Genomic DNA, 15,881 nt, shown 5'->3' with positions numbered 1-15,881 from the left:
GTTCTTAGAACACTCCCATGGTCCATTTTCCTACCCAAGCCTGGGGAAGGATGATACCTTTTCTCACTGAAATGAAAATTATGCTACAGAACTGATTGCCCAGAACCTGTCCCTATACCACAAACTCATGCTGAATTATGTAAACAGAACACAACATTGTTAACGTATCTAGCATAAAAATTATACCTACTGCAAAATCACACACATACATGCACATCCCAGAGAGAGACACAAACACAGTGGGCTGCCCCACAGCAATCTAGTTTGCCAACTCGTCATTCAGTTCATCTATCCCACAATTCTGTGTATGGTTCCAGCTAATGAGCAGACACTTACTAGATAATAAGAAATTAGGTTTGGTCCCCACTCTTAAGGGATTATAGACAGTTGAGTGGCAAAAACAATTGTTACTATATGAGGAGGGAGAGTGTAAGATCTATATAGGTCACCCTTTACCCCATTACCACTTAGTGCCTGGCACCGAATGGAGTGTGCTCAGGCATGTGACTTTATGATAACGTGAAGTAGAGGTCAGTTGATATTCTGAGGTTACAATATCAGAAACTGATGTACTTTCATCTACTAAAATGTCTCTCATGCCTACTTATACTGGGCTGGGTCCTTGGCAATGATCACCCTCTAGTACTGTTCATCCTCAATTTTCTCTCTCTGCTCTCACTAATTTCCACTTTTAGGTGTTGTCATAAATGTAGTTTTCTATAATACTAACATTGAAAGGTGGTCTGGAAGTTAGATATTCTGAAGGTTGACTGGTAGTGAAGCCAGCATGTGTTATAAGACCAGGAGCCATAATTAAAATTCAGTCTACTCCCTTTGAGGAACTATGAGTTATCTAGTTATTCCTGAGCTCTACTGTACACACTTGTTTGTTTCCTAATTTTCACTGTAGTAGTCTCACAGATTCTGATTTTGGATACTTTGGGATGGGGGGCATAGGAGGGGTGTACTTTAAATAGTTAAACAAATGAAGAGAGGAGAGTCAACTTCAGGGAGTATGAGAGAAACACTCAAGCATTAACCCCACATCCCAGCAAGAAACAGAAGGGCTTTGTGTTTTGCTTTTATTTGTTTGCTCTTGATCCTGAATCAAGGAAAAGGCAGTGGACCTTTGTCTCAGGAAGTAGAAACAAGGGCTCAGAAAAGGTCTATGTGCATGACACTGTGTGGTGTTTTTTGTTGTTGTTTGTTTGTTGTGTGTGTGTGTGTGTGTGTGTGTGTGTGTGTGGTGTTTCATTGACTTCAATCTTGTGCAAGATGTGGGCTGTTAGGATGCAACACCATCTTTGCCATCCTCAGTTCTCTCCCCTGCATGGCAGAGGCTGGAAGCCTGGAAACTGCATTTCACAGACTCTCTAGCCAGCATGGGGTTCACATTTCCATTCTGCCAATGAGAGGCACTTGTGCTAGACTGGGTGGTTGAGGAGGAGCTGAAGCCATCACTGCCCCTCTAACATCAGCAAAAGCCAGAAGGTGTCAGCTGTTAGCACACATGAGGTTTGCAGGGGCTTCTGAACGTTCCCCTGAGAACCATCTGGTTTAGTGCTGTTTTCCTGAAATTCCTGAATTTGCTGGCTTCCTAATATCATCAGTGGCTTTCTCTGACTCTACCAGGCTTTCTAAAGGTTCTGTAAGCTCAAACTCCCTCAATTAAGTTTCTCATTGTTTGAAATAGCTTGAGTGGTTGTTCTTTTCTTGACCAAAATAATTCTCTAAATAAAGTTCAGTAGATCTGAAGAAGTTCTATTAAAAACTGATATAAGTTGGACAACTCTGAAAGGTGCCACTAGTTGATTCCACATGGAGACTGTCCTCTTCTAGGGGAAATGCTGGGAGAAGCACGAAGCTAATGGTTATGAAGAGAGCTCTTGCCTAGGCCACAAATTGCTTATACCACCAGCAGGCCAGCACAGGTCCATTTAACGGCACCTCTTTCTCACTTTCTTCCTCTACAGAGGCATTTACTTCTGATCTCACCTTGGTGGCCATGGCAGCAGAGGGCACTTCTGATTGGTGCACCTCCCAGCAACCTTTAGGGGAAGTAATTTTCCCTAAAACGATAAAAAAAATACTTTGAACCTGCACAAAATCCTATCCCAATTAAAATAATATGTTTGCAAGTTCTGTATTTTCCTCTTGTTATCCATTCCAACTTTTTGTTCTTCTCTTTCTGAGCCTTCATCTGTTTTGTAAAACATGGGTTACCCTTATTTCATATTTCAGCCTCCAACACTTCCCTCTCTGCCTATTTCAAGGTCCCAATTGCTTTTCAAGGTCTCAACTGCTCATATATGCCCAATTGCCATCTCTCCATGGAGGACTCCAATAGTGACCTCCCTGGTATTTATTTCACTATCATCCATCACTGGCATTATACGGCTAATCATTACAATTCTTTGTATTTAGCCTTTACTTTGTCTGCCAACTCTACCTTTTTGAAAACTGATTATCACCATATCACCCTCATTGGCATTCTACAATTTTCCTATTTCCATTAATGATCCTCATTTCTCACCTTATTATAGCTAACTGTGGTAACCTAGTTCACCATCTTCCTGCCTTTAGTCTCCACTATACAGAGCTAGTGAAGGGATGAGTGCTTCACTGATAAGGACAACAGAAAGTAGTTGAGTGGTGTTCCTCAGGAAATAGGATTGTGGTCTCTCTTCTACCTCTAATCATGAGTGGGGACCCCCATGTGACCAGATCACCTCCCATTACAAGATTCCTCTGCTGGGATGGGGGCACCAGAATGGCCCCCTGATGCCTACCATGCTAAACCCAGTCCCCTGCCTGGCCCTCAAGGGCCTCCCTCATCTGTTGCCCTATTCTTAATAGCCCTCTAATGAACTCTCTTTTTCAAACCACTAAATGTTTATAGAGCTACTTTATACCATCCCCTTCAATGAAAGGAACTATAACATAGGGCTCTCTGGTTAAGAGGCAGTTTTTCTTAACTAGGGTGGTTTTGCCTAACTAAGCTAGCTAAGGAAGTTTTTGTTTCTAAAACTGCGATTTAAGTCATTACAGTGTAATATAAGCTCTTGGATTGCAGGTCCAGATAGAGCCGAATTCAAGGTCCAGCTCTTAAACAAATGTACATTTTTTTTTTTTTTTGTAGTGGATGTCAATCCTTGGTAAAGCTACCTGCCCCTAGCCTTACCCCCCACAATGACATTGACCATTTATTGAAAAATGTCTTCTCTGGTATTACTGCTACATTTCTTATATTTTCTCTTGAAAATGCTGGAAGAAAGGTAGGAGAGTAATGCCCACTTCAGAGATAATCTTTCCTCCCAGAAAGATATGAGAATCAGCACACACATACAAATCCTTTTTTCTTTCCATTCCACTGCACACAATCAAAACATTCAAAAAATCTGATTTTAAGACAGTATCAAAAGAATAAGTTTTATTGTTGACTTGAGTAGCAGCTGCCAATAGCACTCAACAAAACATTTTAAAAAAGAAAGAATTAGAAGCACTGTGATTAGTGTGTTTTCAGGGCAATCATCTTTGCTTGCATTTATTAAAAAAAAAACACAAAAAACAAAAGCCACCAAGATGCTCACTGAACTGAGAGGAATTATGGGGAAAGTAATATGGGAGGACAAAGTGTAGCAAAGTTATGAGTGTTTAAAGAATTCCGGAAATGTTTTCATTTTGATTCCCATTATAATTAGGTTGCTGGCAGATGGAGAGAATGTAAATCATATCCTAGCAGGAGACAGACACTGGGTTCTCCAAGATACATAGCCTGCTGAAAAGACAGCTGCTTTTATCCTGGGGAGGTGACAGCCTGACTTTGTGTGTTGTAGGATTTAAAAAATAAATTAATATTTTATTGTGTACTGTTTATTATAGCTTCTCCACTCACTCCACAGCCAGCGAGGAATAAATGAAACCATGATTAAGTGGCAGTCAGGTCCCGGGGACCTATGGAGAGCAGAGCTATTTACCTCCTAGGGGAGGGTTTCTAATTTGTGGAGGGCACAATAACAGAACCCTAATTGTGGCAGAGACTTAAAAAGCCCAAGATGACGATTTTGGGAGGACTAGCACTGGGGGCCTCATTTTTTCTTGGAATCAAATTTGATGGATGCTACTGCAACCAGACCTAAGAACTCATATATAGCCTTCCCTCTCCTCTCATACATACCTGGCTTCATAAGCAATAGGGCTATAGCATAGCATCCCATAAAATGTAACCCCCCAGAACCACAACCAACAGGAACCACATCCCATAGCTCTGGACCCAACTTTGAACTCATAGCATTGAGAAAACATTTCTTGTGTGGCTGGTTGGTATCTGATAGAGGAAATATTCTAGGTACTAGATACCTCCCAGGTTTGGTACCTTCCTGGGACACTCCACCCTTCCCAGAAGCAAATGGGAATGTTTCTTAGGAGAGTAGGCCTTGTTATATGTTTAAGGGTGTCACTTCACTGGATCTAATGCAAGGGTACCAACTGGAATTTGTTGATTCCCAGATTCCTGATTTGAAGTTAGAGAAAGGGAGAGAGGAATAAGAAGAAAAGGATACTAGAGGTCTTCCATGTATGAGGTTGAACGGTGACAGGGAGATTTCCAGTTGCAGAAGAGACCCATGAAATATGTCAGGAATAGTCCTGAGATTTTCTATCCCACAGTAGCTCTGTTAGTTCCTGTCCACTAAGTCCTAATGCAAAGCCATTCTCTATTCTCCATACCCAGTATGTCAGTGCACATGAGGTTCAAGCAGGCCGAACACAAACCCTCCCCAAAGTGCTTCCATCAGTTGCCTGGGAGCAAGCTCAGCATGGCCATTAAGACAAGCACAATCTGTAGTCACACAAGCTGGGAAATTTCCATGGTGACAAGGGCAAGAAAATTGGTGGTAGGAATGGTAGAGAGAGAGGAGGAATGAAGCAGAAAGCCATTGTGGATAAGAAAAATGAAATGGAAATGAAAACTCAGTGGCAGGCCTCCTGGTACCAGGGAAAAGTAAATTGTTTCTCAGCCTTCCAAGACTCTCTAGAATTATGCTCAATTACAGAAGCAGATTTCTACATGTTCACAACCTCTATGCAATCCAGCCCATTCCAATTCTAAAGCGTGTTGGGTTTCCTGTAAGCCAATGCCCTTTGGCTTTGCCTGGCCCTGTTGTATCCTCTGAGGTCGGCAGGCACTTAACCCCCAAAGCCTTCTCTACCCAGGGTTCTCTTAGAAATCCCTGGTGTTGGAATTATTGTTTAAGTACTGCTAAAAGGTTATGGTTCTTTCACCTGGTTTTTTATCTCAAAGCGTTAAACTTAATAGTTACTTTGGACTGAGTCACTTGCATTAGATCTAGTGAAGTGACACCCTTAAACATATAACTATTAATACAGAAGAATTTACATGAATGTTAGTGCTTGTTTTAATAATATCCTAATGTTCAATTTGGACTGGAAACTTTGAATACTGCTTTTTGGGAAACTGACGTATAGGTCTAGGACATCCTAAACAAAATCTTCATCCATAGAAAACATCCCTCCATGCGCAAAGATGCTGAATGTGCCCCCCAAAATCATTCAGGGCTGTGAGAGATGTTATTGTTCCGTTGAATGCACTAAAACTGTGCATAGAGAGGCAATTCCCAAGGTAACAAAAAGTCTGAAAAGGAAATAGGAATGTACGGCCCTGTCTAATTTGAAAATTCTGTATTTTAGAAATTGAAAGGGTTGGCAGTTCAGCTTTTTTCTAACTCTTATGATGCAGTGAAGGTTTTCATCTTTGTGATTTGGCTTGTTCCCATTCTGACAAGCTGGTATGCCTTGTGCAAGATTTTTTTTTTTTAAATTTAATGAATGCTACAAGGATGAAAAGTTGAAAAATACGCAAAGGGCTGTGCAAGTGATGTTGATGGACAGAATGAAGAAGTTTGAAAGCCTCCTGTGACTCCAGATCAATATGAGTCCACCAGAAGCCTTTCCAGAGTTAAGGAAGTGTCCAGTCACTTGAAGCACAGGGACTCTGACTTCAGAAACTATGGTAGACCAGCTGGCTGCAAATGATGACAAACCTTCCTGGGAATTTCTGTAGAATTCAGTGGCAGAGTCATATGTTAAGGGTAAGATCTTTTTATGCTAAGCAATTACTCCAATTCCCTAAATGTTAGCCAAGGAGACTCTAAGCCATTTTGCAATTTTTAAAAAATTTTGTGTATAGTTATATGAACAATAATATATATATATATAATGTATCTTTATATATGTATGAAAGGATTCTAAGAAGCATTACCCTTTCTTTGTCTCTCAATTTATAATTCTTCACATCTTGCCCAATTCATTTGGCAGCAAGCAATTAATATTTTCAGGATATAAACCTCTTGTTCTCACCTGGTCAGCCATAGCTCTCTATAAGTCAAAATCACCCTGAAGAGGTTTCTCACTGACATCCAGTTCATTAATTGCTGAACATGAGTAAAACAACATATTATAATGAACTGATTTTTAATAAAAACAAACCAACAAATAAACCTTGCTCTAAGTTATTAAATTACCGCCTTCCACTTATGTCAAGTAACCATTTGAACATGAGAGAGGAGACATGTCACATTACTTAAGTTGTAAGCTCCCTTTCTCCCACCAGTTAGAAACCTGCAAGTTTATGCTAATATGTTTAATTACCGGTGTGTAGCCCAAACTGTTACATTTCTCTGACAGTTCTGAGATTATATCCATACTTTTAAAGGAGGAGGAAAGTCAAGAGTACCCTCTTCAGGGTTTGTGACACACTTGCTGGTTAAAGCAAAGCTGTTTTGCTAGAAACCCATTTGGCCAGTACCTGGCAAGCAGTGAATGGTTTAATTCTCCAGAGGAATGGGGGGATATCAAGGACAGAGATCTGAAGACTAAAGGTATTCCCTTTGAAATGCAGCAACTTTGGTTCTTCCAGTAGCTGTCCACCTTGATGCCTTTCATCTGACACCACTTCCTATAGGACAGGGGAGAGAGAACAGGCACAACAATGAAGTATCCAGTAGTCTCTGCTTTTCCTTCCATAGATGTGTATGCTCACCACCAAGTATCACCCAGAAATAGACAAACAGCATGATGGATGCAGTTCTCCTTTACCCTCCATACCCTTGCGAGGTCAAGACTAAGGATTAAAAGCTGCTAATAGGATTTGGGCAGAAAGAAACAATTGTTCATTATGTTATGTTGCTTAGGCTTTTGAACACGCTATGCCTTTCTTTAAAAGACCTCCATTGCATCAAGCAAATTTTAACACTGTTGAATTTCCACAATTGTATGAATTCCATTCTGATATGACTATAATCCATATGTCAGGTTAGGTACAAAAACATGCCATTATATTTCACAATAAAGGTAGAAACAGCGCCTCCTCTCTGGTTCACTTGTTGGTCACTAACATAGGTATTATCCATATTTATTCATTGTCTCAAAACAGATGTTACAGAGTGCACGTCATGTTCATTTGTACTAATGTTCATAAAAGTTATGCCAAAGGCCAAGTCATGCCAAAGTTATGAGTCAATTTTAGCTCAGAAAAAAAAAATCAAATTTCTGAGATAAGTATGCCTGCATCTTTCACTGAGAAATCGTTATAAATACATTTCATGCAAACACAATGCACATACATCCTATTGAGTAAACCATTTAATTGGTTCCAAATTTGTGTTGTTCAGAAACATTGGGGAGGTGATACAGTAAGTGAAATAATAGATATTACTTCTGTAAAATTTTAAAGCACCATGGGCTGAAGCTTTTCCTGTTACTAGAGATAAGAGACCTACCTAAACCTATTTTTTAAAACCACCATTAATTTAGTTATAATTTTCTTGCAAAGCTAAGATAAATAAGAAAGCTGAAATCCTTTAATTATGTTCTGTAATCTTCCCAGATTCTAAAAAAGATTGTAAGAAGTCGAGCAAAGAGGTTTATAAGTACAGTATAAATACATTTTAATTATAAATATAACTTACAATTATCAGTGAGTAAAAGCTGCTCTGAAGGTGATCTTAATCTATCTCTTGTGTATGTATAAAATAACATTAATAAAAACATTTCTGACTAAGAAGCAGCTGCCCAGCTATAATCCTTCATGTGCATATAAATAGGTTGCTAAGTATCTTTTGTTAGGACTAAGTGTTTCCATTCTGATGTCATTTCCTCCAGCTCTTTCATCTTGTTACTGGGAGGGTGTTTCTGGGGCCCCTAGGTCAGTGCTGACCTCTGGGATATGGAAATGTTTTCTGTCTAAGCTGTCTAATATGGTATTTATTCACTAGGCACAGTGGCATTCAGCACTTGAAAAGTGGCTAGTGACTAAGGAATTATTTCATTTTAATTAGATTAAATGTAGAGTCCCACAGGTGGTTAGTAATTACTGGACCTAACAGTGCTATGCTAAGTGATTCCTTATGTTCTGGATCTAAGACTTGGGTAATGCAGATCCCCATCCCCCCTTAAAGCCACATGGTTAGTGACCAAGTTAAGACTAGAACAGAGAACTTGTTCATAGCACAGTATTTTTTCTACTAGATTTCCCTGCATTTCCCTATGTTATGCTTGATTTTTTTAAAGAAAGCAAAGATGTGGTCAGACTACTATTAACCCTGTCCCATAAATAATTTTTCATTGGTAAGATATATGTAAAGATGATACAAGTCAGTCTGTATTAGTTCTAGGGTTATATACTTAGTCCCTGAAATGCAGAGTGGAGAATAGAAAAAAAAAAAAAAGAAATTAAAAAAATGGATACCTACTTATAATTATCACAGAGGAAAATGGTACCTTTTAAAAGTTTCTGCTCTAGTCTCCAAATTTAAATACAACCATGATTTATGTTTGCTTTTTTTAGCTTACCATGTATTGAACCGACTGTATACAGTTAACAGCGTCTCCTAATCTTGCACAAAATAGTAAGCAATTACAGTAACAAAAGAATTAATTATTAATTATTAAAACGAAGAAGCCCAATAATGAACTAATCCTTGCATTTATATATTTGTAAAGACACAACTGGTTTCATAATTAAAGAAATAAACACCGAGTATAAGCTTTAAAACACTCTTCAAATAGAATAAACTGTACTTAACAGTTATGCCCCTGGCTTATTGTATTCTTCTCAGGGGCCAGGCCTGGACATCTGAATTTTTATATGCTTCTCAGCCCGTTCTGAATCCTGGCTAGGTTTGGGAATCAGTGACACAAATAACTCTGCTGAGCTAGTTCTGAGTCACCCACAGGGACGCATCACTCAGGAGCGGGGCCTGATGTTCTTGTGTTTTTTTTCCTATCGGCTTCCTATATAACATGGACCCTCTGTTAAATCTATTGTAAAATTTATATTTGCATTAATTAAACTAGAAAATAGGGTCTGACCAGTTTCTTATATGTAATATGTCACTAAAGGCTCTGGGTGGTGTTTTTCCAGTCTCTGCTTCATCGTTTCACATTGGGAGTTGCTAGTCATCCGGTTCTAGGAGTTGTGGCCAAGAAACTTGTGCTCTGTGCCTCACTGAGCTCTTTATGTTGATTTAATGAGACAAGCAACAAAATTCAGGTGTGCTTCAGGGATAGGAAAACATGCAGACCAGATTTACATATTTATGAGACAAAACTGTTTGAACTTAAGCACACACACACACACACACACACACACACCAGAAAAATTATGTTGCTGTGGTGTTTTCCTTTAAATGCTTTACATTAACAATATTTCCCAAGGTTGCATTATTGATAAATACAAGAACTACATCTGGAGGAAATCCTTTGAAGTTAGATTCTAAATCCACATTAATGCCAAGTAAGTAATGAGTACCAAGAGGTACTGAATGGGAGTGCTGGGAGCAGCAGAGAAAAACAAAAAAACAAAAAACACAACTAGTTTTTTTATTTTATTTTTCCTTTCTAAGATAGGGCAAGTGCTTAATTTCTTCCTTTCTCTGTGTCAAGGTTTGTTTGAGCTGTGTGTTTGTGTGTGTGTGTGTGTGTGTGTGTGTGAAAGAGAGAGAGAGAGAGAGAGAGAATACAATAACAAAAACCTGGTTCTTAAAATGTTACTACTTTGAAAAAAGATGACCATTCCTCAACCTCTGCTTTGAATTCATCAAGGAGGTGATGTCAAACACAGAGACAGAAAATGGCAGCTCTAATTAGTACAGAAACACAGCAGTGAGGACACGAAGTCATTAGGCCCTTCTCACCCTCTTCTCACCTTCAGGCAGATGGGGCATTTTTGTTTTTAAAGACCATACCAGAACTGATGTGATTTTCATAGAGATGTTTTTAGATGTATTTATCAAAACAGATCTGAAACTAATTGAATTATGTTTTGCCAAGGTGTTTGAGGCATTTGTTTTTGTTATTCAAAACTACTATGATTCAGATAAAACATTCCCAGAGCAAATGAGTAGCAAGAATAGTAGTTCTGCATGCAGGAGGTATAGGGAAGGAAGGTGTGGCTGAAAATGGAGCATGTTTCTGTTTGGTTACTAAAATCCTCTACAGGAATATTTTTTTTGGTGGGACCATTATCTTGCCAGAGATCCTCACCTAGCTCTAAGAGGACTGGCAAGTGGGGTCTGGAAACTGTGGGCTTTTAAGGATTTTATGGGACATAATTTCCCAGTGAGATCTGAATGCCAGGAAGAATGAGTCATGCCCCTTAATCTGACTTCTTTCTTGGTTACGAGCACAGGTCTAGTTGGGCATGTATTTGTTATCATTTCTTTTAGATATAAAAAAAATGCACCACAATAAATATGGTGACTGTACAACCACACTCTTATCTATTTCCAAATCACAAGAAACATTTCCATTATAGTGGTAACTGAGGCAAATTCCTGGATAGGCATTTTCTGTAGAAATGCTTTATGAAAAACTACATATTAATTTTGATGAAGAAGTCAGGGTTCTATCAGCATTGTAGAAAATGAGTCACTACCACATACAATATTTTCAGCTCAGACCACACAAGTCGGGAAAGCTCCTATTAACGTGTGAAGTCTTTCAGAGGTTCAACAAGTGAACTGATACTAAGGCTTTCTTAAAGGGAGACTGTTTTAATGGGTTAGTAACTACTGGTATATAATTCTCCCCTCTAATTAAATACCACATATGAAGCCATAAGAAAGAGATTATTTGGGATATTAAGGTTGTTTGAATGAAACCCATGTAAAGAGGCGTGAACACATGCACTTAGCAAGGTAAGAATCCAGAAAGCAAGATCTTTTTAGAAGTAACACCCAGAGACTAAGGCCAGGGAGTAAAACAGTTGTGTTCAGAAAAGCTAAAAGTTATATTTCAATCATTCCGTGGGTCAGAAAAGTTATTCAACCAAGACCAATTCTCTCTCAGAACCCCAAGGGGGAAGCATGTCCTTTGCTGCTCATGATGGCTGTCACATACATCCTGTCAATAACATGTACAATCAAACCCAACTTTAACGTAAGCTTCATCCGACATAACAGGAGCAGGAAAGAATTGCTGGAGGTAAATAGATTACAAAAAATGGGGTCCAAGTTATTTCCCCTGAAAAACATTTCTCTAAAGCAAAAATAAAGAGTTTGAAGAAACATCTCTAAGTGAAATTAAGGTACTTGGATTCAATTTAGAGGGATAATACCTTTTTTCCTAGCATTGACTAAGAAGAGTATATTACCCACAGGAGTGGATAGTGGTTGGGAAAGCTGTGTTCAGGGCCTCATTCACATTCTTCTGTGAACAGTTGAGCTGTTGTGGAATCTGGTAGCAATCAACGGAAATAAAAATAGATTATCTGGAAAGTCTATCGGAATAAACTCTTCAGGCAAATGTTTAACTCACTGGTATACACAACAGCAGTGAGACCATTATTCAAAGAAAATTCCAAATTGGTTATGAAGGCTGACTTCCAAGGCGGCTGTGACGAACAGATCCTCATAATCGTACCAGGCGGCAGTGGGCTGTGCACATGAGCCAGAAGACTGGAACTGCTCCATGGCCCTGCCTGCTCCCCTCAGCTTACTCAGCCTTCGGAATCTGGCTGAGTTACTATACTAAACATCCAACTTGAGTTATGGTGCATTTTATAATTGTTAAGTGATGGTAACACTCTCAATACATCACTGAATGTCTTATGTAGTTTATCATGGAGAACTCCTTTTCATAGAAGTGGTGAAAGCAGATGAAATGCGTAAAATGCCAATCATAGGATGAGGTGTAACTACTTATGCTGAAGTTCTTTACACTACAAAATGGCACCCCTGTGAACAACCTTTTATGTATAGCTAGCTATTAAGTGTGCCCTTGACCTGTGTTACCTAAGAGATAGGGAAGGTTTGGAAATGTAAGTTGGTACTGTCATCTTTACCGGCTATGTTCAGGATTCAGGCGATGTATTCCTTGTCCTGGTAAACATGAGTTTTCCAGCTCAGTGTCTTAAACGCTAGTTACTGAGGAAGTGCTCTGCATAATGGACTTAATGACCTCGGACTGGACTGGCAGGGATCTGGGATGAGGTGTGTTGGGAGAGTTATGCTACTTAGGTGTGGGCAAAGCTTACACAGGCACTTCTGCACCATCCTTTCTGCTATTAATAAATCCACACTCTGTGGGTAGCTAATTTAAGATAAACCTTACATGATTAAAAGTATCAAAAGTGGAAAGGAACCTTGACCATCTCTGCCCTAGTAGCCCTGATAATTAATAGACTATGATAGGTATGATTAATAATTGTTGTTCTATAACTACAACCTTGGGTTAATTCAAGCAATTTTCTCCTTGCCCTCTGCACATCAAATAACTTCTGTCTGTCGTTCATCCCATTCTCTATTCTTGACAGGGCAACCCTTTCTCTTTTGCTCCTAAATTTCATCCATCCATGAAGGTTCAAAAGAGTTCTCAACAACTCTTCTCCAGTTCCTCTATTGAATTGGGTCTCTATTTTCTGAATTCCAACTTCACATCTAGATAGTTTTACAATTTAGCACACAATGCGTTAATTTAACCCTTCTCTTTTTGTGACTGCCAGGTACCTAAGTGCCTTGTTGGACACACAGTAAACACAGCTCTCGCTTCAAGATAGGTATCCCCATCAGGCCAGTGGTGTGGGTTCATTTTCCAGACCTTCAGCAATAGAATTCTCTATTGATACTGATCTTTAAGAAACCCCATGCTTTCATGACACCAAAAGAATTATAGAGATAGGGCTGACCTGAAATGCACAAGGGGTATTGTCCACACAGTAGACTCTCAGGTTGTAATCCAGGGAGTTGCAGGACATGCAGCCGAAAACTGCCACCTTGAGTTGCTTCACGGCACAGTCTGTGATTGGTTCTCCAGTGAGGGCATATGTCCCAAAACTGTCTAGGAGCACATGACATGCAAAGGGGTCCAACAGGCAGTAACAGGATGTGGATTCATCCTCCACTGACATCACCTCCTGTTGGGTAAAGGTGCATTAAATTCTCTCAGTTTAGAAATAAAAGATGTGATTCGATTTAACAATTACTTTCCAAGGACATAACTAACCAAACATTTTCAGAATTAGGGCATTTTAATTGCCCTAATTTTCTTCTTATTTTTTTTTAATCCTCACCCAAGAATATTTTTCCAGTGCTTTTTTAGAGAGAGTGGAAAAGAGAGGGAAAGACAGAGAGAAACATCAATGTGAGAGAAACACATTGATTGGTTGCCTCCTGCACGAGCCCGGACCAGGGCCTGGGCTGGGGAGGAGCCTGCAACCGAGGTATGTGCCCTTGACCTGAATCAAACCTGAGATCCTTTGGTCTGCAGGACGATGCTCTATCCACTGAGCCAACCTGGCTAGGGCTGCCCTAATTTTCTTGATGTTAACTATTCTTTGGTCAAAATAAATGTTTACCTCAGAAACTCAAGAAAAGATTATATTCAGTGTTGGAATTCTACTTAATCTATATATATATATAAAAGCCTAAGTGACAGTTACCACCGGTCAACCAAACGACTGGTTGACTGGTGGCTATGATGCGCACTGACCACCAGGGGGCAGATGCTCAATGCAGGAGCTGCTGAGCTGCGGTGACTTGGCAGCTGCAGTTTTCAGGTGATGCACAAGGGACCAGAGAGGAGGGAGCCCGATTCTGGGGTGCGTCACCTGAGAACTGCCCTCTGGCAATCCAGGACCCCTCAGGGGATGTCGGAGAGCCAGTTTCGGCCCGATCCCCACAGGCCAGGCATAGGGACCCCACCTGTGCATGAATCCGTGCTGGGCCTCCAGTAGATTATAACAAACATTAGAGGCCCGGTGCATGAAATTTGTGCATGGGGGAGGGGTGTCCCTCAGCCCAGCCTGCACCCTCTCCAATCTGGGACCCCTTGAAGGATGTCCGACTGCCTAAACAATCCAGGACTGCTGGCTCCCAACTGCTCGCCTGCCTGCCTGCCTGCCTGCCTGATTGCCCCTAACTGCTTCTGCCTGCCAGCCTGATCACCCCCTAACCACTCCCCTGCCAGCCTGATTGATGTCTAACTGCTCCCCTGCAGGCTTGATTGCCCCCAACTGCCCTCCCCTGCAGGCCTGGTCTCTCCCAACTGCCCCCACCCCTGCTGGCCTGACCAACCACAACTGCCCTCCTTTGCAGGCCTGGTCCCTTCCAACTGCCCTCCCCTGCTGGCCATCTTGTGGTGGCCATCTTGTGTCCACATGGGGGCAGGATCTTTGACCACATGGGGGCAGCCATCTTGTGTGTTGGAGTGATGGTCAATCTGCATATTACTCTTTTATTAGATGGGATAGAGGCCTGGTGCACAGGTGGGGGCCGGCTGGTTTGCCCTGAAGGGTGTCCTGGATCAGGGTGGGGGTTCCCTTGGGGTGTGGGGCAGCCTGGGCGAGGGGCCTGTGGTGGTTTGCAGGCCGGCCACGCCCCTCGGTGACCCAAGCGGAGGCCCTGGTATCTGAGGTTTATTTATCTTCTACAAATGAAACTTTGTAGCCTGGAGTGGAGCCAAGCCTTTTGCTCCCTCCGTGGTGGCAGCCATTTCTGTTGGAATTTATTTATCTTCTATAATTGAAACTTTGTAGCCTTAAGTGGAGGCCTGGGCTGGCCAGGGTGTGGGGAAAGCTTGGCTTCCTCCATCGCCGGGGAAACCCAAGCCTCTCTCCTGCTCTCTCCCTGGCTGCAGCCATCTTGGTTGGGCTAATTTGCATACCCACTCCTGATTGGCTGGTGGGCATGGCTTGTGGGTGTAGCAGAATGATGGTTAATTTGCATATTACTCTTTTATTAGAAAGGATTGGTTTCAAAGTTCTATTTTTTGTTAATTTGTTCAATGCCAAATTAAAAAAAAAAGTCTTAAACATTAACATCAATAAGTAAACATTTATGTTTTAAAAAAGGTATTTCTGAAAATATCTTTTGCTATCCTTAAGGTACTATATATATTTTTCAAATATTTTATCCTCTTTAATTTCACCAAAATCATTCACGAGGAACCATTAAATAAATAGTTTGGATAAGATGTACTAAGAATATATCACTTTCTCTGATAAGAATTTAGGTACGTGTGTGGCTGGTTTGGTAGAGCATAAATCTAATACCACCTGGATGTACAAGATTGTGAGGAAATGCTGAGAAACTAAAGAGGAGGAAATCAAGCAAAGCAAAACTTAATAAAAAAGAGACCCAAACCTGGCCCAGTTAGGAAACCCATGGAACTTCATGCCCCAGGAAATTTGCCTATGGTTTATGAGGACTGAATAAATAGCAGAATGCATTTTCAACAGAGAATATAGACCAGTTTGCAGACATAGCTGGGCAGAGTAAATGTAATCTATTGCAGCAACTGGCATTTTTCTTCTCATAGGAAAACACGATTTTCCTTTTACTTCTTTTGCTGGAAGTACCTCCTGG

At 40.6% G+C, this 15,881-nt stretch overlaps 1 protein-coding gene across 9 annotated transcripts in view; it reads right to left on the bottom strand.

Moving 5' to 3' along the window:
* The window catches only part of UNC5D (unc-5 netrin receptor D), a 629,157-nt gene that overhangs the window by 115,559 nt on the left and 497,717 nt on the right, over nt 1-15,881 (bottom strand). For 8 of the 9 annotated variants that reach the window (XM_080659992.1, XM_080659990.1, XM_080659987.1 and 5 more), the window contains 2 exons: nt 13,205-13,432; nt 6,827-6,976 (listed from right to left, as the gene is read on the bottom strand). In XM_080659992.1, coding sequence (XP_080516118.1) covers nt 6,827-6,976; nt 13,205-13,432 — 378 coding nt within the window. The remainder of the gene's footprint in view (nt 1-6,826; nt 6,977-13,204; nt 13,433-15,881) is intronic. The other variant, XM_080659995.1, reaches the window with a different exon arrangement.

This window comes from Plecotus auritus (assembly GCF_963455305.1).
Source record: "Plecotus auritus genome assembly, chromosome: 3".
Taxonomy (NCBI): domain Eukaryota; kingdom Metazoa; phylum Chordata; class Mammalia; order Chiroptera; family Vespertilionidae; genus Plecotus; species Plecotus auritus.
Note: the sequence above shows the minus strand (reverse complement) of the source record. Positions and strands in the feature narration are given on the sequence as shown.